This window comes from Sebastes fasciatus, chromosome 14 (genome assembly GCF_043250625.1).
Source record: "Sebastes fasciatus isolate fSebFas1 chromosome 14, fSebFas1.pri, whole genome shotgun sequence".
NCBI lineage: Eukaryota > Metazoa > Chordata > Actinopteri > Perciformes > Sebastidae > Sebastes > Sebastes fasciatus.
The window spans coordinates 17,446,779-17,471,215 of NC_133808.1; the positions used below are offsets into that span (position 1 = coordinate 17,446,779).

The 24,437-nt window shown below is 38.2% G+C and overlaps 2 protein-coding genes and 1 long non-coding RNA gene across 3 annotated transcripts in view; 1 reads left to right on the forward strand and 2 right to left on the reverse strand.

The window, feature by feature from the left end:
• bbs5 (Bardet-Biedl syndrome 5) lies at positions 1 to 5,912 on the reverse strand. Its single transcript, XM_074659355.1, has 12 exons — positions 5,735 to 5,912; positions 4,679 to 4,761; positions 4,189 to 4,254; positions 3,309 to 3,358; positions 2,855 to 2,982; positions 2,627 to 2,762; positions 1,726 to 1,821; positions 1,230 to 1,292; positions 999 to 1,133; positions 651 to 734; positions 402 to 425; positions 1 to 311 (listed from the first exon to the last, which is right to left on the reverse strand). Exons 1-12 carry the CDS (start codon positions 5,794 to 5,796, stop codon positions 210 to 212), a joined length of 1,029 nt encoding a protein of 342 aa, XP_074515456.1. The 5' UTR covers positions 5,797 to 5,912; the 3' UTR covers positions 1 to 209.
• LOC141782714 (uncharacterized) lies at positions 5,686 to 10,071 on the forward strand. Its single transcript, XR_012597160.1, has 4 exons — positions 5,686 to 5,804; positions 6,722 to 6,839; positions 9,267 to 9,401; positions 9,723 to 10,071. It is a non-coding gene; the product is annotated as an uncharacterized LOC141782714 (long non-coding RNA).
• Positions 8,280 to 24,437, reverse strand: part of col28a2a (collagen, type XXVIII, alpha 2a) — a 20,261-nt gene continuing 4,103 nt past the window's right edge. The window contains exons 7-36 of the mRNA XM_074659345.1: positions 22,875 to 22,919; positions 22,754 to 22,780; positions 22,631 to 22,675; positions 22,472 to 22,516; positions 21,623 to 21,676; positions 20,237 to 20,305; positions 20,051 to 20,119; positions 19,847 to 19,915; positions 17,018 to 17,086; positions 16,049 to 16,117; positions 15,862 to 15,930; positions 15,510 to 15,578; positions 15,340 to 15,411; positions 15,104 to 15,172; positions 14,943 to 15,014; positions 14,725 to 14,793; positions 14,488 to 14,556; positions 13,489 to 13,557; positions 13,326 to 13,394; positions 13,155 to 13,223; positions 12,675 to 12,743; positions 12,353 to 12,421; positions 12,189 to 12,269; positions 12,055 to 12,090; positions 11,929 to 11,965; positions 10,536 to 11,093; positions 10,092 to 10,408; positions 9,717 to 9,975; positions 9,196 to 9,387; positions 8,280 to 9,119 (exon numbers count right to left, since the gene is read on the reverse strand). Of these exons, the coding sequence (XP_074515446.1) occupies positions 9,112 to 9,119; positions 9,196 to 9,387; positions 9,717 to 9,975; positions 10,092 to 10,408; positions 10,536 to 11,093; positions 11,929 to 11,965; positions 12,055 to 12,090; positions 12,189 to 12,269; positions 12,353 to 12,421; positions 12,675 to 12,743; positions 13,155 to 13,223; positions 13,326 to 13,394; positions 13,489 to 13,557; positions 14,488 to 14,556; positions 14,725 to 14,793; positions 14,943 to 15,014; positions 15,104 to 15,172; positions 15,340 to 15,411; positions 15,510 to 15,578; positions 15,862 to 15,930; positions 16,049 to 16,117; positions 17,018 to 17,086; positions 19,847 to 19,915; positions 20,051 to 20,119; positions 20,237 to 20,305; positions 21,623 to 21,676; positions 22,472 to 22,516; positions 22,631 to 22,675; positions 22,754 to 22,780; positions 22,875 to 22,919 (2,883 nt within the window). The 3' untranslated portion in view covers positions 8,280 to 9,111. The remainder of the gene's footprint in view (positions 9,120 to 9,195; positions 9,388 to 9,716; positions 9,976 to 10,091; positions 10,409 to 10,535; positions 11,094 to 11,928; positions 11,966 to 12,054; positions 12,091 to 12,188; positions 12,270 to 12,352; positions 12,422 to 12,674; positions 12,744 to 13,154; positions 13,224 to 13,325; positions 13,395 to 13,488; positions 13,558 to 14,487; positions 14,557 to 14,724; positions 14,794 to 14,942; positions 15,015 to 15,103; positions 15,173 to 15,339; positions 15,412 to 15,509; positions 15,579 to 15,861; positions 15,931 to 16,048; positions 16,118 to 17,017; positions 17,087 to 19,846; positions 19,916 to 20,050; positions 20,120 to 20,236; positions 20,306 to 21,622; positions 21,677 to 22,471; positions 22,517 to 22,630; positions 22,676 to 22,753; positions 22,781 to 22,874; positions 22,920 to 24,437) is intronic.

Below are 24,437 nucleotides of genomic sequence, written 5' to 3' on the forward strand. Positions count from 1 at the left end.
TCTATTTAAATCCATTTATTAACTTTAAACAATACAAACTGAATTATATTTCACATTCTAGTCATTACAATGAAATGTTTTATACAAATATCCTCACAATAAATATATACCCTACATGTAATCTGGTATTTTCTTTTTATGAAAAAGTATCTATGCGTAAACTGTACAATTTTTAACCGGACCTATAAATAAATATGTTTCCTATTATTTCAGCCCATGACTTCCCACAGTCCGTGAAGTGTGAAGCCATCCTTCAGCTTCTCAACGGCGAGGCCCAGCTCCTCAGAGAAAACTGGCTCGCGGTCTTGTTGCTTTGGAACAACAGTAAACAAATGAAAAGAGTTATAACACGACATACTTTACAATTGTAGCTAGAGATCAAATTAATTGTGAGACTTTACCTTATTTCCATCAGCAAAGTAAGCCTGTGGGAAAGCAACACACACAATTCACACATTTAATAAAAATATATACTAGGACATACAGTATCTGTGATAACAGGTTATTGTTGTCTGATGAGCACAAACATGAGTACTAGGAAACATAAATTCATGTCTGCTTATCATGCTGAAGGGCGTTTAGCTGGCAGCTATTCTGAGAGTCTGACAACTAAACCATCGACTCCCTGAGGAGTGATGAGTGTAACTCACAGTGAAAGCATCGGTCTGCTCATCTGGCTCAATTTCCACGTCATCGGGAAGCTGTTCCACTGTCAGTTCCTCCAACGGCTGGGGCTGCAATCAATGTTAGGACAAACAGCACTATGACAACAAGATCATCTGAACTGGTGACAGAGCCAGCTACAATGGAGAATTCAAAACAACTACGGGAATGTAGATACGAAAAGATTTGCTGTGAAAGTAACACAGTAATTAAAAAATACACATGTAGAGTATTTTACATACGAACAAACAGTTCACCCTTTTCTGACATGTTTAAATATTATACTGTTGAGGTGTTCAAGGTCATTGATTCTAATAGTGTGCATGGGTGCCTACCTTTTCTTCCATTTCATAGTCCACTCCAAAGATGGGGTTGGCAGAGTACACCTTATGCAATGAGTTGATTTCCTTAAGTGCATCTTGAAGCTTATCCACAGGGTCAATCTTAAACCCGAGCACATAGCCACCACTCTAAAAACAACAGAATATTTGTGTATTACACACACTCATATTACAAGTATTAAATCATTATATTGTGACTCAAACTGCAGAGGAAAAACATTTTACCTGGCGTGAACTCTCAATCACCAAAGCCAAGCCAAACTTGGAGTCTCTTATTCTGATAGACCACTTGGAGGGGAAAAAGATAAAAAATGGAAATAAAATCTCAAACTGAAAGGGAAACATTATTTTACCACAGAAACAATCATTAGTAGCAGCTCATGTGCAAGGGTACAGCGGTGTCTATCTATGACTAAAGTGAAACTACCTCAATTTTGAAAACCCCACCTGTTAAAACAAAAAGAGCTGCAGTGGCACAGTGCCCGATACTGAATTTTGGGCAGTATGGGATGCATTTCCGATACTGGTATTGGTATCGGAACAACTCTAGTTATGAATACTATTATCTACATTACCGTATCTGTTTCGACCTTATATCAGTATCGGATCGGTGCATCTATAATTTGCAATACAGAACTGTATGCTCATTTTGCCCATTTACTTGACAAGTCAGGTGGAAAGTGAGGACTGGATAGGTAATGTTATTTAGTGCATTACTTACAATCTGAAGGTAAGGAATGCTGACGTTGAAGCTCTCGTTCATATTGGCATGCCACACGATCCGAACATTGGTGATAAAGAAGGTTCCAAGGTTACCCTAAAAGAAAGAAAAGGAACTCAGTTACTCATATTGCAGACAAATTATCTCCAGTAATCACACCTAATTTAAAGAGTAACCTTCCAGTATTAGATGTGTACTCTTAACAATGTATTGAAAAAAGAAAAAAGAACACTTACAATGTTTGCTAACATTTCATAGAACTGTACTGCTCATTAAAAACTTGTTAATAAATGACAGTAGAAAGTACACACACCTTAATACATTTGAGCTATGCAAAGTAACATTTTAACTCCTCTTGTTAAGCTATGTAGAACTAGTTTAGTGTTAGTCTGTGTGATGGAATAATTGATACACAAGTTAACTTTGGAAGGAAGAGGTCCGGAGCTGATGATGTCTTACAAAAGAAGGTTTATTGAAGCTTGATCAAGGAGAATTGTCAGGTCTCCACAATAGATGCTCTCTGCATGAAGGCCTCACAACTCTGCCCTTCCTCCCTGGTGCTCAGTGTCTTACCCCTTATCATGTTTTGACTTACTTCGCTCCTCTGGCATCTCTGACCCTGGTTGCCCTAGCGACTGGCTCTAGGGTCTCCACTACAGGCACAGCTGTACAGATAACGGTGGCTCCTCTAGACAGGACTCCAACCCAATAATGTCAACAGAGGGACACTCTGACAAACACTCTGACCTTTCTACCAATAAGAGAGGAATTGATGGAAAATTCCATCACAGTCTGAATATGCACGTTGTCAGTCAGAGAAACTCTAAATAACTCTAAGTTAAACTGGAAAATGCAAAATTAAAGTAAATCATTTGGACAAACACATTTGAAGCACCCGTACCTGATCACTGGATAAATTCCAAACTCCATTGATTTTATCATACACTTGCTCCCGGGGCAACAGTCTCAGCTGCTTATTTTGAATGAGAGCGGCTCGCAATTTCAGGTCCCTGTACATTTTAGAGGTCTCATAGGCCCTGCAACAAAACAAAAACAAAGTATTTAGCAAGACATACATTTTATGTAGAATGTAATCGGAGAATTAAACACTCCCTCAGCACTGTTTTACCTGTGGACAGCAATAACAGAAGTAAAGAGCCGTGGACTTCCTGCAACCACATTGGTGAAAATGAACTCAAATCTTGTGTTGTTGGACTTTGTCAAGATGTAGAGCGCTTCAGTTTGCCCTCTCAATTTCTGGAAAATAGCATTCAGTTAATAAATTAGCATGTTTATCTGTCACATTTGTTAAGGTCTTCATTTATTATTTACGTGAATAGCATGTTGAAATAATGTTGCCGTTATTGGCTTTGTCTTTGCATAGATTAGATTGGTACTTTTTTCCACTTTAAAACTTGTGAATAAAAAGACTCAACAGGTTTGACTTTGGGGCAATCAAACATGTGTTCAGAGAATATAATATAAAAAGTATATGTGATGTTTGTGAGGAAATGTGGACTGGAAATAACAATACAGTAATAAAATAATTAATAATTATAGGAATAAAACAAAGGTTGACTTACTGAGTTAGCTGTCCTTGTTGTGATGTTAATGATGGAGTTGTAACCCACAGCTGAAACAAACAAACAAAACAGATTTGCGTTTAGGTTGGCAAGACTTTTCATATGGTTCCGCACTTGGCTTCTTTCAGTCATCTTGACTCTTTGTTGGCATGTATTTGCAAATGCGAGCACTCAAAGTAAAAGTATGAGCCTTAAGACATAAACCACACTCAGATCTCCGATATCTTTTAATGATTAGTTTCTTATTCTGTTTCTCAGTATGCTTTTCATTATTATCTTACAACACTCAATATTACTTGGAGTGCTCATTCATTGAAACACTTAAAATTAAAGTTGATTGAACATTAACTATTTAGTAACTAACAGTAACTATTTTTTTATTGGATTATTCTGAAATAGATGGCAATGGTCATTCACAAGATCTTCAAGATTCATGTTTCAAGATGTTTATTGTCACGCCGGTTATACAGGTACAATTGTGTGAAATACTTTTTGCTGGGAAGCTCTATTAAAAATAATAAGTTATATTACAAAAATAAGAGGAAATACTTTGTACAAGGCATATTAAGAACATATACAGTATATACAGTGCAAGATATATGATTGAGGTATTGCACTTGTTTATTGCACTTTTTGTGTGAGAAAGTGTCGTATGAATTATCTATTTAAAAAAAAATTGTTTGGAAAAAGGAAAACTAAATGGAGTGTGTACAGGAGAGTAATTAAACCTACAATAAAAACTGTTTAAATCCTTTGCAGATCCATATCAAGTCATATCATTTAATGCCAAAAGAGGGCAGACATATTCAGCTGATGCACAGCTGGTGGAGACAGAAAGCAATAAATAAATAAATGCATTTAATCACGATGGTGTACTCACACAAATTGACTCTTGGCAGAGCCAAAGAATGCCAAATTATTCTCAGGTTTGTTACCAACAGTCGTCCTGCAAAAAAAGGTGGACATCATCACATATTAGATAGATAGATAGATAGATAGATAGATAGATAGATAGATAGATAGATAGATAGATGGATAGATGGATAGATAGATAGATAGTAACTTTATTGATCCCGAGGGAAATTCAAGTTTCCAGCATCACAGTTCCATAGTGCAAAACATGTTAGATAGAAGGCAGAAAAAAGTTAGTAGTGCAAAGTACAAAGTACAAAAAAATATACCAGATATAAAAGGAGATGAAGAAAACTGTTAAAACTGAATATAGTGCAGGGTAACAACTGTGATACACGACTATTAAAAAAGTGAATTTAGTGCAGAAGAGACTGTTAAAAATGAGTATAGTGCAGGGTGACCAGCACACACAAGGTTGCCCCTAGATAGGTTTAACCTCCAAGAATAGCTATAAATACCTCGATCCCCGTTGTTTCCTTTGGTGTCTTCTATGGAGTCCAGGCAGTCTATTAGTGCTTCTCCTGGACGAGTTTTCATCTGCCTGTGTTACAGGAGGGATTGACAGATTGATCAGTGATCAGGTATTGCTCTTATTATCACAGCTGGTTACAGTAATACTAATACTAGCACAATGTTAATCTTTCAAGATTCAAGATTCAAGAGTTTTATTTGCCATTTGCACCTATAAGTACATTTGAATTCTGAGCAGTTTACACCGAGTCAGCTTTAAGAAAAGAAAAAAGGTAGAAAAGGCACAAGGTAATTACAGTACAAAATAAGTAGCACATTCAACTCAACACAATAAATAAATGAATTATTAAAACATAAAACCTGTGTAGTCAATAAATAAATTAAACTACCCTCTGCATAGGAACGATATCCCCAGAATATAAATATACAGTAAATAAATAAATACTTCCAAAACTGAATACAAAATAAATGCATAAAATAAATAAATAAATGCAAAAATAAATAAATACATATTTTTTTTTTTAAAATGTATAAAAAATAAATACACAAATAAATAAATAAATAATTAAAATATAAAACTCCCTCAGTGTAGTCAATAAATAAACTAAACTACCCTCTGCATAGGAACGATAAAACCTAGAATACAAATATACAGTATATGCTCCATGACCATGTTATGGTTATGTTATGTTATTACCACGAAATAATATATTTCAGACAATCACACAGTGGAAGGCAGCATATTGCACAGCATTACAGTCCATTCAGTTCAGGTGTACTGTGTGTCAATAAAGGTATGGAGGTGAGGTGAGGTGTATTTGTGTCCCTCTTTAATGAAATGAATCTATGACATCAAACGTTATACACAAAACACACGTGACATAAAGCATCTTTAGACCTGCAGTCTCGTGTTAGCAACCACGTTAGCAACAGGCGAATTACTTGACGTCATACCTTTGGTTAGCCAATTAGCATAACTGAGCTAACTAAGCTAGTTTTGTACGATGGTGTATTATTAATCCCAAAGTATTTAAGTAACTTACTGTGTCGTTATGTCGAACCTAACATCTCTGTCCTCCCAGAGAGCATCTAAGACAGAAGCCATGACTGCAGGTAAAACCCTCCTCGGCTTAGTTTAGTAACGTTTACTAGCTAACTACCAGCTAGCTGAGTGTTAGCTGCTGGCTAATCTGAGCAAGCCTCTCTAGCGTCATAATCACCATGGCAACAGACGGCAAGCAAAGAGGTCAACATTGTGGACCTGTTGCCAAACTCACAAGTTGTGGCAACACGTTTATACATTTATTAGCCATTGCTTCTTTATATAAGATAAGATAAGATAAGATAAGATAAGATATTCCTTTATTAGTCCCGCAGTGGGGAAATTTGCAGTGTACATCAGCAAAGGGGGTAGTGCAAGAAAAACAAGATGCATCAGATAACACAGTAAAAAAAGAACTAAACAAAGTGTAACAAAATATGAACCATTTAAATAGAAGGAAGTATAAAAATAGGAGTAGTATATACAGTATTGACAATAAACAGACTATTAACAAAATTGCACAAGTGGAAAATTATATTGCACAGTGAGAATTAAAAGAAATTCCACCTGAAAATATTGCACAGTATGAATTACACCTTAATAGTAATAATGATAATGATATTGCACAGTCATTATACAGTAGAATGCAGTTATTGTCAGTTTTTTGGTGTCTAAGTGTAAATGGTCTACTGGGAGCAGTTCTGTTTGTGGTCTACTGGGAGCAGTGCTGGTTGTGGAGTCTGACAGCTGCAGGAAGGAAGGACCTGCGATTGCGCTCTTTCACACACTTCAGGGTGGAGCAGCCTGTCGCTGAAGGAGCTCTCCAGTGCTGAGATGGTGTCCTGCATGGGGTGGGAGTCCTTCTCCATCATGGATGACAGCTTAGCCATCCTCCTCCTCTCTCCCACCACCTCCACTGTTTCGAGGGGGCATCCCAGGACAGAGCTGGCCTTCCTGATCACTCTGTCTAGTCTCTTCCTGTCCGCAGCTGAGATGCTGCTGCCCCAGCAGACCACTCCATAAAAAATGGCTGATGCCACCACAGTGTCATGAAAGGTCTTCAGGAGTGGCCCCTGATCTCCAAAAGACCTCAGTCTCCTGAGCAGGTAGAGTCTGCTCTGGCCTTTCCTGTAGAGTGCAGTTGAATTGACAGTCCAGTCCAGTTTATTGTTCAGGTGAACACCCAGGTACATTTATTAGCCATTGCTTCTTTATATAAAATCTGAATTTTCCCCTATATCAGGAACATGTAGTGTTTATTCTTCTGCCAGTGAGTACTACATTATTAAAGCTTCAGTAGGCAGAATGTTTTTGTCATCATTGGGCAAAAATTCCATAATAAGCTTTCAGCATATTGTAATTCAAGTATTCTGAGAGAAAACTAGACTTCTGCACCTCCTCATGGCTCTGTTTTCAGGATTTAAAAACATCTAGCCTGTGATGGGAGACTTTGACCAATCACAGGTCATTTCAGAGACAGCGTTCCTATTGGCTGTGCTCTGGCTGGTGGGCGGTGCTTGGTATTTCTTCAACATGGCTGCTGGGTCACAAACTTTCTCATTTTACAGCTAAACAGTACACTACAAGATATTTCTGAAAACATTTTGAGGCAAGAAATATACATTACAGTAACAGAATAGCTTAAATAAAAACACATAACATCAAAACAACACAGCTTCATAACAACACATAACAACAGATAGCTTAATTAAAACACATAGCTTAGTAACAACATACTGTAGCTTCATAACAATTGATTTTTTTTTTAGATTACCTGTCCCATGCACTACTGTCAGGATATAATGACTGTTTGATAAAAATAACTTTTTTTTAATCATATTTGCTCCATTTCCACCCACTGCAGTTTTAACCTGATATTATTACAGGTGTTGTGCCACTTCTTAACGGAGTGTAACTAGCCTACCTACACATCATAAATCTAAATACTCCAAACTCCTTAAAATTGAGTCCTGACAGTAGCCTACAACATTAAAACACTTACTTTGTACTCTAAGAACAAGCAACACTACATTAATCTACAGTACTACATTTATTTATTTAATCTCTGTTCTATTCAAGTGTCTTAATAAGCCATGACTGACAGTGAGCCAGAAGGCACAAAAGCAGCTAGATGGAATTCCGCCCTCATTAATTTAACTTTTTACACCTGTGTTTTGACGTGTCAAAATGTCTGCTGTGAAAAAGACCAGCCAATTATTTCTGTTTCAGAGGCTGTTACAAAACAGGGGGACAAAAAGTTTATATAGTAGAGACATGTTTGTGACCTTTAACAAGCTGAAAATGTGTGTAAAACATCTGCCTCTCAAATAATAGTGTGCCATAAAAGTAAGCTGACTTTTCCCCCCACCATGACCATGGAGTGGTACGCTCCAAAGTCATGCAAACTATAAAACCCCAGTGGGACTCCTAGTTAGTGCTCCATTAAAGGCAGGTGTGCCAACCAATTAAGATGTTACAACACTTGGACAGAGGAAGATAAGACTTACCTCATTTATATTGCACAGTTCATGTGCAAGAGGAAAACTCTATGTGCTTTAAATTAAAATAAAATAAAAATACACGCCGTTTTAAAGTTAGATAAAGTAAGATTTAGGTCATTTTCATAATACATTCAATTCAATGATAACAGATGACGATGGTTATAATGGTAGTAGTGATACTGGTTATTTTCCTGAATAAAAACATACAAACCACTATATTATTTTACATTTTATTATTAAAAACATATAAAACATTTATTCAGATATACACACACTGTCCAAATAGACAGACCTTTAATGGATAGATTGCAGAAAGCCTCAATCTTCATCACTAGATGAAGATGAAAGCCGTACCCAGACAGAAATGGCCCTCTAATACAGCTGCCAGTTATAACCTGAACGAACACATTGTAATAACAACAAACAGAACGCGCACAAAAGTGCTCAGCATATTTCAGTACAAAATATCAACACAAGGTGTGTAAAGCACGTGGCTCATAGAGGTATACGAGTGATCTACACGTTAATGTTAAATTGTAATACCATTTTTGAAGTTGTTATTTGAAACCCAAGACAGCCGAACCCTGAATAAAGGATTTCTTCTGGTTTATCAAGTACAATACAATTTATTTGAGGTAATAAAGACTGTTTTTTGTAGAAGTTGATTTTGATTAAGTCAGTCAGTCATTCACTGGGGTGAAACAGCAACATCTCCACAGTTTTTCAAGGTTTGAAAACTTTTTAGTTTTGCTATTTTATCAAAAAATACATTTGTGTGTGAGGACAAAAGTGTGAACTCAACTGACAGAACGCATCACATTAACAAATAGCAGATTGTAGAGTAGTAAAGTCCACTTTCTGATGGCTTCTTCTCCTTTTAACCTGCTGGGGACAAACCAGTATAATATTTAGACAATAAAAATAAAAACAGAATGTGCTCATTTGCTGTTACAAACGTTACCTGATCTGTATAGAACGCAAGTCTTCTTGCATTCATTCTCTGTTTCGTAACGGTTGTCATTTCCACCGCAGCTTCCATACCAAAACTGTGCACAGGCGTTGGCCTGCTTGTCATAGTACCAGCGGATGATGTAGCTTCGGCAGGTGCCTTGGTCCAAGCTGAGGTTACAGCGGGGATCAACAACAGGGACCTCTGAAGAAGAAATAGTGAGTGAGATGCATGTTTTTCAAAGAATGTTTATGTACTCAATGAGAATAGGCCTTTTTCACTGCATATGACTTTGACTTATTTGACATATAGTAGGAAAAGCACAGGTGTTACTAATAACATTAATGATGGCTCTGTTCTATTCAAGTATCCCAATAAGCCGTGACAGTGCCCCCCCAGGACCCTGAAACCAGAGCAGGTAAATACAATTCAGCCATCATTAATGTTATTAATAACACCTGTGCTTTCATGACTGTGTCATGTCAAAATTTCCTCTTTGAAAAAGGCCTGTTTAGCAGGAGCGCAATGCTTACCTTCAGGCAGGACTGCTCTCACTACGGTCTGCAACTGATTAGAGTTTAAAGATGAAACTGAGCCCACAGATGTTGAGACAGATGTTGCATTTGAAGATGAAGACGTAGAAGATGATAAGACGGCCTCATTGGAGACGGAGCTTTCTCTCACAGTCGACAAAGATGTTGTTTTGTTTTGTTTGGCTACAATAGCTACAGTATTACCACCCCGGGCATGGGCTCTTAAGTCTAAATCTTCACCTTCATCATCTTCCAAAACCTGGAGTAGGATGACAACATACAAATTAGTCAGTGTTGTTATGAATTCTGCACCACCAGTGAATAAAATGGCAATAGAATACTTTAATTAAAACAATGCAGAATTAATTTTCAGACCTGAAAAGGGAGAGGATCAGCACTGATGGGCAGTGTGAAAGTGTCTCCACGACCTCGGCTGTTGGTGCGTCTCTGATTTTGGATTTCCTCTTCGTATTTATGACCATTTTCGGTGTTCCCATATCCATTGTTTCCATAGCCATTGATATTCTCTCCATGTCCATTGTTTCCATTTATACCATGCCCATGTCCATTGTTTCCATTAATACCATGCCCATGGCCATTTTTGCCATTCCAGTGTCCATTTGTAATGCGATTGTAAATGAGGGCGCCATTTTCATCTTCACAGAACTGGCTGACGAGTTGAGACTCCAGAGCTGAAACAAGAAATTGAAAAATCAGTAAAGCGCTTGCAAACCTCTCAGCTGAAAACAATTATAGCTATGTTTTAATGAACACACTGCTGAAGGCATGATATTTACAACATCTGACTGTGATTATCACCTGGCAGAGTATTGAAGTCATCAATAAGGTACATGTGTTCGCTGTCGGGGTCAGAAGCAATGAGGTTGAGTTCTCGCAGGAACTCAGCCTGCGTAGGATCAGAAGAATTGACAATTCCCAGGGCGTACATTTCAATGTTTGCAGCGTGAGCTTCCCTCACAGCTATGTCAAGTTTGACAGACTCTCGTTTGTCAGTTTGACCATCAGTGATGACGATGGCTACTTTCCTGACTCCGGGCCGAGCACTGAAGAAAGCCTCCTGAGTCGCCTTTCTTATGGCAGTGCCGGTGTAGGTGCCCTCACCCATGTAAGGTATTTTTCTGATTGCCTGCTTAACGTCTTGTTTGTTTATGTAGCGAGCCAAGTTGAACTCCAAATGGACATCCAGACTGTAGAGGACCAGTCCGATTCTGGTGGCGTTGCGTCCGACTGTGGTCCGGTCGACCAACCTGGTGACAAAGTCCTTGATGATTTCAAAGTTCTCGGGGCCGACGCTCTCCGAGCTGTCGATGACGAACACGAGTTCCATCGGCCGTTCTTTGCACTTGATGCCACATCCTGAAAACAATGAAATACTGTCATTACTCTCCTATACTCTGGTTTAGCCAATGATAGTTTTAATGCTGCACTAAACGATATTTTTAATTTTAACAATTGATCAAATAACGTGTAATGTGAAAGAGGTGGCTTGCAATGAAAAACCCACAGAGAATCATGACCACACTCTGCAGCTCCTCTCAGCTCTTTGGAGTCTTTTAGCGTCTTTCAGGTAGTTTTTTTCCGTTTATGGCTAGCAACTTTACTGTTTTGGTTCACTCTCAACGCTTTCATTGTTTTCACTCATAGCAAGCATTTGTTTTCAGTGAAAAGCTCTAAAAAACTACTATCTATAAACCTACCCAGCACCAAACAGCAGACAGATATAGTTAGCGGCTAAAGCAGCTCTTTAGCAACTCCGGAGTTGGTAGGGACCAAAACGGAGCTAAAAGGAGAGTGAATATTAGATTTACATTTGTCAGGTCGACATAAACATGAATCCAAATGAATGCTAATGTTGCTCCATGTCTGCCGGATGCGTAAATGGGCGACTATTTGCTGACATAAATTTGCAATAGAAATTTTATAATGCTAAAATATGTGTTAACAGGTTTTACTACAGCCCCAAGTGGCCATCAATTATTACTGCTATAAAACATTGTAGCTTATATAAAATTATGTTGTCAGAGTTGTTTTGACAATAAAACACCTCTACATTCATGCCACCTGTCAGTTCAGAGTAACTCTCCTAATAAATATATCAGATCTCATTGCATGTTACATAACCACATGCTTTCCTTTCAGATACCAGCTACTTATTAACAGTTATACTGATAAACTAGACTTGTAGTCTTACCACAGATTTCTTTGATCAGCTTAATAACGTCTTCTCTCTGAAAAATATGAGAACATTTATAATAGTACAAAATCACTATAATTTATTGAATGTTCAAACATTCCTTTGTTGAATTGATGAGCTTACTGTGAGGCCTTGGTCTCCTTTTGCTCCTGGCCTTCCCTGGGTTTGGAGGAAAGTTGAAAACAATATTACAGCTTAACTTTGTCAGTTTGATTATTTATTTTTTGGAAGAGAGGAATAAAATCTGTTTTGCTTACTGCTTCCCCAGTGAGTCCATGATCTCCCATGTCTCCTGTAGTACCTTTCATTCCCCTCTCACCCTGCGATCCACGATCACCCTGTAACAATGCAATTGTAATTAATCAGTCAGAGACCATCAGATATCAATACAATGTTTAGAGGATATGTGTAAATCTGTCACCTTTGCTCCAGGAAATCCATCTCCTTGAGGCCCTCTAGGCCCAGTCATACCTTGAGATCCTGACTCACCCTGAAATTAGATCTTAGATTTATTGAATCGTAGGGAAGCTTTCCACACTCTCGATAGATCATAAATTATTGCTATGTTTTGTCCTGCAGCTAGTTTGTCAGGCAGTTATATTGTGTTAACATGTCAGCACCAATTAAGTGCATCATATTGCTTCACTCTTACTTGCTGTGGAAAATGTGAATTAATCCTGATTATGAAGAGCTTGGTAAGTGCTCGAAAGACAGCGCTTATGTAAAACAGTGGTAACATTTACCTTTGGGCCTTGAATACCCTCTCCTGAAGGTCCAGTTGGACCAGCAGGTCCTGGCCTCCCAACATTACCCTTAAAACAAATGATTAAAAGTGATCAGAGCACTTTTTTATTAAAAAAAACAACCTGCAAACTTGCATATAGTGAATAATCATAGGGCAACTTCTAACCTAATACATTGTCAAAGGTTTAATATGTGTAGTTAATAGCTATGATTCAGATTTGTATATTAAAGGGACTGTTTGTAACTTTTTAAGCGTATAAATGTACTGGGTCGGGACACATGCACGCTCGCATATGCGCGCTCGCATATGCGCGCTCGCATATGCGCGCTCGTGTGTGTCTGGAGTCACCGCGAGCCTGACGCTGACTTTCGTTGACTTCACGGCCACAGGTGTCACTGTTAACAAGCATTTCTGAAAGTTACAAATAGTCCCTTTAACTATAATTATATTGAGCCATTTGTTAGATAATCTTTCTTACAGGTGGTCCTTGTAAGCCCTCTCCAGGTGGGCCGGACAAACCTGGCAATCCTCTGAAGCCAATATCCCCCTGAAACGGACATGACATTATCAAATTTACTATGAGCATCCCAATACATACACTCGCATGAAAAAAACAGACAAACAAACCAAAAAACATGTAGACACCAACCTTGGAACCAGGAATTCCTATTCCTTCTGGGCCCGGCTCGCCCGATAAGCCTGGCAGGCCTGGAGGACCCTAAAATAAGTCCATAAATTAGTTTAGACCATGCCAGCTTGCACAGGATTTACTGGTTACAGAATTATATGTGCAAAATGTTGATTATACAAACCACAGGGCCGGGCATGCCTTCTCCTTTTGGACCGAGTGGACCTGATAAACCCGTATGACCACGATCACCCTGGTTAAACAGAATTTGAGTGATGAAGACTATCAACATTACGCTGATTAGAACAATATGGTTAACTAGAAAAGGCAATTTCTGAAGAAATTGTGGTGTGAATGCTGGCTGTTGAAAGGCTTGCTGAGAGGATTGCTGGCTTTAATTTGGATGAAGAAGCAGCCGAAGGAGGATGAATGAGTTTGAAAAGTGAGAAATGGGTCGGTTCGATTAGGAAATCTCAAACATCTGTGTTGAATATTTTCAAAAAGTATGAAAGTTTACAGTTATATAAAACTTATAGATGTGGAACATTTTAAGGTTTGAATGGAGTATGAATCAGTAGATAAGAGTTGTTAATACATGAAAAAACAGTTGATGCAGTTGTTGGAAAAGTGTGAAAGGGATGAAGGATGCAACATATAGTAAGCAATGAAAGAAGTACAAATGGGAGTTTTAGAGAAAGGACTTAAATGGGTTTACAGTAAGTGTAATGAGAAGGAGTTGAGGTTTCCTTTAATTGTCTTTGTTGGAATAACGATAAAACTTCAGCTGAGGTCTAAGCAAGCCCCCAGGAAGTGTGTATCCATTGTATATCCATTTCTGTTCGCTATATTTGGAATATTTTCTCAGCATTATCTTGCCGTCAGACAGAGCTTTCTGGCGGGGAACTGAACTGAAAGTGAAAGTGATAAGTTTCACTTTCAATTCAGTTGCCCGTCAGAAACGTAGTTGTACACTTAAACTGATATTGATTGTTTTAGGTGAGCCTTTCTTTTAGGTGTCTAAAAAAGGTTTTGCTGGTGCCCCCGTCCACAACAGTTCATTGCTTTACCAATCGGTAACTCCTACGCCGTAAACTGTAGGTAATACACTGACTATGGATAAGTATCTCATACGTGCTTCCAGCATTCACACCCAATAAATGTTCTAAAAAAACACAGTGTTTACCTTTGGACCCGGTAATCCATGGCCTGGTTCCCCAACAGGACCAGAAGGACCAGCAGGGCCTACATCACCCTGTAGACAAGACAATAAAGTCACAGTGTTGAATGGTGGCAATAATTTTTTGATGCATCATCACATCAGAATCTATCTGGCAGCTCTTCTGGCTGCCTGCTACCTGTCTACCTCAGTGCCAAGATCTGTGTTAAGAGACAGTTTGATGATGCGTTTTTATTTATTCACCTTTGGACCTGATATGGACCGTCCTGCATGTCCCAGCATGCCCTGCTGGCCTGGTATCCCACGTTCACCCTGAAAGATGAGAGTTGGCAAGAGACTTAAATTCCAATTAATATCTTCATTTTAAGATAACTTGTGCTGCCAACAACCTGCAGAGGACGTATTGAGGACTTGCTATCACACTACAATAAAATAAACCTACATGACCCGTTAACTCTTACCTTTGGTCCAGACGGTCCTGAGATCCCAGGAGGCCCATGTAACCCACGGATGCCCCTCAGACCCTGGTCACCCTGGGAGGGATTACAGCACACATCATCGGATTAAAATTTGTTGTCGTATTAATTCTGAACAACACAAAGATATATAATCTAAAGCATACCTTCTCCCCTTGAGTGCCAATTCCTTGTGCTCCCTCTGAACCTCTTGAACCATGTAAACCAGCCTCCCCCTAAGAGAGGAAAGGTAGATGAGACAAACAATCCTCAACTGTGACAAAAAATTCTGTAAATAGTCAAATTATATCATTGTAAACCAATGGAGAAAGGAAAGGAAGGTAGAGTTTAGAGTCTTGGTAAATTGGTAAGTTTTCCACAGAGTTGGCATAATGTAGTTTACCTTCTGTCCTGGAGCTCCATCCTCTCCTGGAAGACCGGGCAGGCCGCCTATACCAGATGCTCCAGGGTCTCCCTGTAACAGTAGAATAGTATTATTTGATTTTTGATGGATTCAGTACATTAACACGTAGCAAACGCTAATATAAACCATAACTAAAGTGATTTGTTTACCTTTGAACCAGGCTCACCAATGCCTCTGTCGCCTGTGGCTCCCTGCTCTCCCGGTAAACCTTGGTCTCCCTACAAGTAGAAATATCAAGACAAAAATTTAACAAACCGACGAGTTACGGATTTGTTTGGTATGTTGTTTATCCAATTCATTGTTCACATCTACATTTTAATATTGTACAACATATAAACGTTAGGTCCTGTTTACAATTATAAACATGATTTTATATCTATGTTATATTAAATCTGAAAATTAAACCAGCAATATTACAGCTTTAGAAACCACCCTAAATACTTACAAACCTTACCCTACATACAATCGATGCATTTCATACAGCAGGTGTATTAAACAAACCTTGGGTCCAAGTAAACCTTCTCCTGGATGTCCCCTGGCTCCTGGTGGACCTCTTGGACCCTCGACTCCCTGAGCAGTAATACAAATTAGATTGCTTTTGGTGCAGAGTGTCCTACTACTCCATATATATCACAGTATATATGTCAGCGTGACATTGTGAAAATATAAATGAAGATTTGTTGCTGACCTTCTCTCCCTGTATGCCAGCTCCTGTCATTCCAGTTGGCCCTGGAAAACCTAAAGGTCCCAAGTCACCCTGGAAGTAAAACACCATAATCAGTTTAATACAAAAGTATCAGTTCTCAGTAACTCCCATGACAATATATGTGTGCATATGTTACATATCACCATCTAGCAATGGGGTGTTAATGCAAATAAAAGCAAAGCCCGCGAAATATTGCAGACATCCAACAAGGCCTAATCATTTTCAGATATTATTTTCACTGTAAACACTGTACTGAGTAAATGACAGACTAGTAATATAAGGCTATAGAGGACAGATCATACAGAACAACAATGGTACACAAAACTGTATTTTGATGTCATGATGTTCGTCTTAATACATTTTCTCCGCTCATTATTCATGCCTGTCAGTTAACATCTCCTTTGCTTGCCTATTAATGATCTCCGCCTGTTTTTTTGGACTTGTTTACCTTTTTCGACTAACCTGTTGCTGACATTGGTTATGAACAAAAAACAAATAAACTGCCTCTACATGAAGCTTTTGAGTCCTCAATACAATTTATACAAGGACTGTCACACTTGGGGTAACTATGCATGTAGTCTATCCATTTTGGGAAATACCCAGAGTTCAGATAATTCATGAATTACATAAATAGTACATAAACGGTTCTTTCAAGTATAGCACAATCGTTAACCCCAAGGATGTATGTATGTATATCTCAAGCAGAAAATGAAAATGTTCTATTTATGTTTGACTGAAAACACCTGATGATTTAAAGGAGCAGTGTGTAGGATTTAGTGCCATCTAGTGTTGTGGTTGCAGATTTCTGCTAATAGATCTCTCTAAATTCTACACACTGGTCCTTTAAAATTTAGGTTGAGGTTCCCTCATGGATTTCATTGGAGCCTTTGTTGTGTTGACCTGAGTGTTTGCAGTATATTCTCATTGTTAGATGATACATTTATAACCCACCCTTTCTCCTTTGATTCCTGCACCCTGTTGTCCCCTCGACCCCCTCGGTCCAGCGAGCCCCCGTTCCCCCTGTGGAACAAAAGCGGGTTATCTCTGTCAGTTACATCACAGCCAGTTGCATTTGGGTCACGGCCAAGTCTGCATTGTTGCCAGTAAAGAAGAGCATGTTGGCTCCTGTCATCCTCTTGGGATTGATACAAAAAGATCCTTCGCACACAAAGAACGGAACAGTCTTTTCTTCATGGCACCTTTTGACTGCATGAACTTTTTCCAGTGCCAGCGAGTTATGAAGTGAAGAGGTTGCTGATGGGAGCAGCCTGAGCAACATCCAAGTGTAATGAAACGCATACACGAAGACTTGATCATGCAAACTTTATGTGTGTGTATGTGCGTGTAGAGAAGAGAGGGTTTGATCACCTCTGACAGAAGCACTCTGACCCCTGTTTTACAAGAGGTAGAAGTCAGCAGAGGAGTAAAATCTATAACAGCTAGGAAGTCTGGCACAGGTAAAACAGATGTGTTGTTGCTTGAGGACATTTCCAGTGTTCATTTTCCAAAAGCGTACAAAAGTGTACTTCTTTTTTTACAGAGAATCCTCCACATAAATACGCTCCTCACAAAGAGTCAGATAAAACCCTGTTGGCCTGCAAAATAGTAGACCTCTCAAAAATGTCTTGAGTGGTTGTGGACGTTCCCATAATCTTCCATTCTGTCTTAACCAGACTGAATATTTGAGCCTTTAATTTTACCCGTTAGGTTTCCAAACCAGCTGGTAATAACATAACGTAAAATGGACTCTATGGTAGCTCTATAGAAAATGAGCATGATATTCATGCAGACACCAAAAACTCGGAGTCTCCGAAGGAAATGGAAGTGCTGATGGATTCTCGTACAGACACTTGCAACATGAGTGTGCCCCTAAATATTTGTAAGAAGCGACTTGTATGGCAACAGACTATGATCTCCAATTGATCTGGGATCTAACACAATTCATTCAGTTTTTCCTCAGCGCTGCAGCAGAGGGGGAAAAAATACTGTTATTACAGGCTTTACACATCAACACCAGAGTGAGTAGTAACGCTTGAGTGAACACCTGAGTTGTGAGTCAGTGAGTTGGAACAGAGAGAGATCTGGGTTTGACAGATGAAAGCCATGAACTGTACTGTAGAATAGTTCAGATTACACACATTATTCAATGAGAGCTTATGTTTTTGTAAGGATCTAGCAGCTGATTAATGCGATGTTTATGAACTTATGAACTTGGAACAAAATGAAAGCTAATAGTTACTGATAAATGGTAATAATCTATAATTGCTTTTAAACATGCAAAATGTTTAGAAATTGCATTCTGCTAATAAATTAAAGAATATCTGCAGCCCTCTATTTGATATTGATATCAGGTTGACATCACATTCATTCGGTGGCCCTAAGAGCTCAGCACACTGCAAATTAAGAAAACACATGCAAATAGACAAACACAAGCAAATGAAGAAACATCTTCACCAATTTGACAACACATGCGCAGCATTTATAAAACATGAATGTGACGACACATTTAGAAAAAGTGCTGCAAACAGAGAAAAAGGCTGCAAGAAGCTCACAACACAACAGAAACTGTTTCCAGGGGACACTACAAAGGGATGCACACAGCACTTGTTGCTATGGTTTGTGGCTTGTGAAGTTATGTTAATGAAGTTAAACCAAAAAAACATACATTTCAGGTCATTTTCCAACACCACTGACAGATTGCCGACTTCAATAACTTCCTAATCCACAAACCATGGCAACAACAAGCGTGTTCTGGCCGTGTGCATCACTTTTTAGTATCCACTGCAAACAGTTTCTATTGTCTTGAGCTTCTTTAGGTGCCTTTTCTAAATGCTGCGCTTGCTGTCAAATTGGTGAAGATGTTTCTTCATTTGCTTGTGTTGTGTTGATTTGCATGTGTTTTATTAATTTGCAGTATGTTGAGCTCTCAGGGCCGCCGTACATTCAGCATGTTTACATCACTCAATAGAATTAACCTTTGATTCAACTGGAAGATAAGCAGAGCTTGAAGCCAAAAACAAAAATCAAAGGATTGGTTCATTTCCAGCTGGGGATGTGTATTGCATGTCATCCTCACTGCTCTCTCCCAATGTTTCCTGTCAGCTATTAAATACTGTATAGAGAAAAATGCCAAATCAAATGATTGATTCATAACATTAGAGAGCGTTGGGGTGCAGCAAGTTGTGTTTTTTCAGATATTTACCGACTTCTTTAACTAAAATTTCTGCTTAATGACTTTTCCAGCAGCATTGTGCAGGAGATTTATGCAGCTCCACATATTTACACCTGAGCAGCTTCAATGGGGATTAAGAGCTTTGCTGAAGAGCACCTTAACAGAGTAATCGATGCAGGGGATAGTAGGGGCTTTGCTTGCCTTGATGTCTAGTCTATATTCCTCTGGGTATCTGTGATTGAAATCTCCATCTGGCCAGTATCCCTGAATCCCATTGCTGCAAGCTCTCCTCATATGTTTATGTGTTCATACACATTGAACCATTTAGACTTCACATATCATTAACAGCGCATGAGAAAAGCTGGACAGTTCTCTGCAACAGTTTAACATTTTTTCAATATTTTTCTAAGCATTTAGGCATTACTTCATCAACAAATGACCCGTTATTTAATTACTCTGTACACCATACGTTATTAAGGTGTTCAATTTTTTCTCTCTTTTTGGTCTACCCTATAGAGAGCGTTATCAAAGCATTGAGGACTGTTCTAGTTTTACTATAAACAATTACTATTGTTTTGATGAGTTCTTGGATGACAGACTCAAAATACCTTTGGTCCGGGAAGCCCTTCGCCATGGGGTCCTTTTTCCCCTTGAACACCTTGTGATCCTTGAGGTCCCTGTAAACGAAGCCAGAGTGTACAATATGTCACCCAAACAGTGCTCAGGTCAAAGTATGGACTTTCTCAGCAGATCAACAGACACAAAAACATTCAACACTTTAGGATATCACAGACTGTTTCTTCTTAACTTACAGAAATGCCGGGTTCGCCCACTCCATGGGGACCGGGAGGACCTGGTCGGCCCTGGAATCCCATGTCACCCTGCAGATTTATATAGTAGCTTCATTTAATAAGAGAAACTCAAAGAAATGCAGTTAGCAAATAAAAAATCATAAAGTACACGAAAAAATGCAGAGGATAATCCATAACATCATTTACTTTTGGTCCAGCAAGTCCAGTACCAGTTTCTCCCTGAATTCCTGAAGGGCCAGGTGGGCCGCGTTCACCCTGTGATCACAAACATAATAATATTTAACACAAGTGTGCATTGGAGCTTAAATCCTGTATTAATATAGCAAAAGGACATGAGTTCTGAACCATTAGTTTCGTGTTATCCTTGTAAATCACCTTTTGTTTTGTCTTTTTAACCTCTCTATTTAAACCTTTCATGTCTTTCATTCATTGTGTAATTAAACACAATGATTGACAATTAAACTACCTTACTCAAAACTAAATCTAATTGTATACACACATACTGTACATACATGCACACATGCAGACAATATGCTCCTTTGAAGCTGAAAATAATGCTGTAAATCTCTTCCTGCAGGCCAGGACAAATAAGAGCTAAACTTGAGCTCCAGTAATGACTTAAAGTTCAAGAAATCCCGAACAATAGTGTCTCAAATTAACAAAGAACTACTGGAGGCTCTTTACTAAATCGAGGTTTGAATGAATAAAATTTATTTTTAGATAAAAAACTTTTATCCAAAAAATAAAAGAGAAAACAAAAATGCAGAGGCTGACATAAAGAGATGCAATGTGATTATCTTATCTTGATTTAACAGAATATAATAGTTTCTATGTGCCATTTTACTACATTTCAATTTAACCTGAATAATTAACTTAAGAGTTATCATTCCTTGTTCCAGTCATGCTCTATCTATCTATCTATCTATCTATCTATCTATCTATCTATCTATCTATCTATCTATCTATCTATCTATCTATTGTAAGGACTGTGGGGCATAGAGGCACACTTAAAATTTCACATTTAAACATGTATTTCTTTCTAGAAATATTTATACATTTAATTAATATGTGAAAAGTCTTGTTTTACAGGAGTCTTTTCAGAGATATATACAACAATTAAACCACATAGGGACCACCAAGAGTCCTGTTATTCTTTGCAAATGCTTCCTACATGTCTTCACATGGCGAGACGCCGCGCATACACTGACTTTCCATGTATGTTATTAACGGCAGGTCTTGGTGGGGAAGCCGACAATGCTGTAGGCACTTCCTAGTCTGTATTTAGAAACAGGATACAAGGACAATATTCGGAGATCCTGTAGTGAAATTTTTTGCTGATGGCTCATCCCTTGGCTGGTGGTGAATAACAGTAATGATGGGGAAGACTTTGGCTCATTGCCAAGTGTTCACACAGGGGTTTATTACCAGACAAACAGACCTCTGTGCTGCTACGGTAAAGAGCAGGGTGGTAAAAGCTCCGACCCCTAGTTTAAACTAATCATAAGAGGAAATGTAAAGGTCACAGCAGATGTGCACGATGAGGTAAGTAAAAGATGTTCCAAAGGGGCTGACCTGCTTTCCCTGATGGCCCTCTGGTCCAATGTCTCCATGTGGTCCTGGTAATCCCTGGGCAGAAACAACATACAATACAACCATTAATAAAGATACATGTGGTGATTTCTGCAGCTATTTTCTTTTTTATAAAAGGATTTCACATACAGCAGTCCAATGATTATTTCTAATAATACACAACTATGCAAACATCATACCTGGGTACCTCTATCTTAAGTTAAAAACATCCGTTCTCTCTTTTGACTGCTTGTTTAAACAAGGTAATGTGTTAAAGGTCCCATATCATGCTCATTTTCAGGTTCATACTTGTATTTTGTGTTTCTACTAGAACATGTTTACATGCTTTAATGTTAATAAAAAACTTTATTTTCCTCATACTGTCTGCCTGAATATGCCTGTATTTACCCTCTGTCTGAAATGCTCCGTTTTAGCGCATTTCAATGGAATTGCAACAGAATTGCGTTACTAGGCAACATTTTGGTTCCATGTGTACTTCTTGTCAGCTGATGACATTCATATACACTGCAATAGGAAATAAACTGGGACACATTTAGAATGTTTATGTTTAAAACCGTGTAATGGTCTAAATATTGTATATTTGTGACATCACAAATGGACAGATATCCTAACGGCTTGTTTCAAACGCACAATTTCTGAATACGGGCTGTGTGTATTTCTCCATGGATTGAGCGTTTTGATAGTTTAACAGTATTTATATAGCATTTAAACCTGTTTTACAATATAGAAGACAAAAATCTCACTTTTTACAATATGTGACCTTTAACTATTAGAGACAAGCTCTATTATAAGAGCATGAATTACACATTTTACTACTGAAATATTACTGACCTGCAGACCTCTAAGCCCTCTTGGTCCAAGTGAACCCTCAGGACCCTGAAGCACATCAACCAGGGAAGAGAAAGGCCATAAGATGAAACACAGTTAGTAGGAATGATCAAACTGGAAACGTAATATTCAGTATGTGTAGTGTCAACAGTGTTGTTGTACCCTGTCTCCTTTGATTCCTGGAGTGCCACACTCGCCCCTGTCACCCTATGTAGAAAATGACAGGCTTGCATTGTTTCCGACAAAAATAAAATGCTATCATTGTAATTAATCTAAGTCACATACCATCTCTCCATTGTAACCTGGTTTTCCCTGCAAATAAAATGAACGAGATGCTATGTGTGAACTAACTACATGAACAGTAATGAATATTTTCTTAATTTTTGGCATGAATAGCGACATTTACCTCAGCACCCTCTCTCCCGGGTAGACCACTTAGTCCTGCTTCACCCTGATATGACAGAAAGTACAATGACTTATTATTTCAATGAATACGAGTTACAACTACTGTAAAGTAAATACTTTAACACAGAATAAACAGTCTGGTATTGCAGGTATAAACATGTTTAGAAGGGATGTAAAGTGTCTCCTACTGTAACAGCAACATTAATAGACTGAAAACTTAACACACTTTAAAATGAATGTGTATAAGCCCTATGAGCCCAAATATAAAATGAATTTGAAATAAATAATGAGCTGATGTTGAATAAATGAGCTGTTTATGATTATTCATAATTGTATTAATCATATCCTAATTATTTCAAACAGATTATGACTAGTCAATACTATTTACAATACAGAGCAAATTTTAAAACAATAAATGCTAAAAATACAAAAATAAAAGCACAGTACACATAAACACAAGCGATAAGATGGACAAAATGTAAAAAGTCATGTAGTCAGATTAACAATTGTGCGGACACAAACCCCTAAGGTAAAAAGGTGGGTATTGGACAGATGACAATGCCTTCTATTGGCATAAAAATGCCAATAGAAGGGATATGAGTGTAAAGGAATAGGGGCGGAGGTGGTCAGAAATATAAATGGGTTCCACAAGTTGCAAATGAAAGGACCTTAAGATCAATCCCATATTTGATTGGTAGCCAGCGAAAGAAGGCTAATACGTGCTGCCAAGGATGACTGACTAACTCATGCATATGTTGTGTACAACAGCCAAGATGTACAGAAATAAAAGCATGTAAATATACATATCTGGCATTTGTGCAGTGTGCACATTTAAGGACAGTGTTTGTTAAATGTACTATTTCAGTCTGAAAGGCCAGTAATCAGAACCTGACCGGCAACATGCTTATCAATCCAACCATCTCTACAAGAATCTCAAAGGGCTTGGTCAACATCGGCAGTTTTCAAGGGGAGGTACAGCTACATATTGTCAGTGTGACAGTGATGAGTGTTTTCTAATAATAGAGCCCAGTGGGAGCACATATAAAAAATAAAAGAGGGCCTAAAATGGAACCGTGTGGAACTCCAACGGAGACGGGTGATGAGAAAGAAGAAGTTACTGGTGTTAGCAGAAACTGTGCTAGATAAGTAAGAGGCAAACAACTGCAAAGCATGAAGTTAATTGTTATTTGTTATCACAGATAATAATGTCAGTTAGGTTCATAACACAAGCGTGTTTTGGAGATTTCAACTTCTTATTTCTTCAAGAGCACTATATATATATATATATATATAGTTTGTTTCTTGAGTTCATCCTTGAACAGATCACTATCCTTTTGGACTAAATTATATATTCATTGGTAATGATACAGATGATGGTTTCTGTATCCTCATGATGCAGTAAAGCAGGTCATGTTTTATCGTATAAGCTAAAATATTTGATGTCTTAAAAGTAAAATACAAATATTTAACTTATAGGTCATTACTAAAAATGTACATATCTGTTATAAATTGCTAATATATAAATTATAATCATAGATAATAATTAACCAGATTCCATATGAAC

Excerpts from the sequence above, each read along its gene's own strand:
- bbs5 (XM_074659355.1), bottom strand. The coding sequence starts at position 5,796 with ATGGCTTCTGTCTTAGATGCTCTCTGGGAGGACAGAGATGTTAGGTTC. Across the intron at positions 2,763-2,854 it reads TCTGTTATTGCTGTCCACAG|GGCCTATGAGACCTCTAAAA; the intron begins GTAAAACAGTGC and ends GTTTTGTTGCAG. Across the intron at positions 1,293-1,725 it reads GCATTCCTTACCTTCAGATT|TGGTCTATCAGAATAAGAGA; the intron begins GTAAGTAATGCA and ends TTCCCCTCCAAG.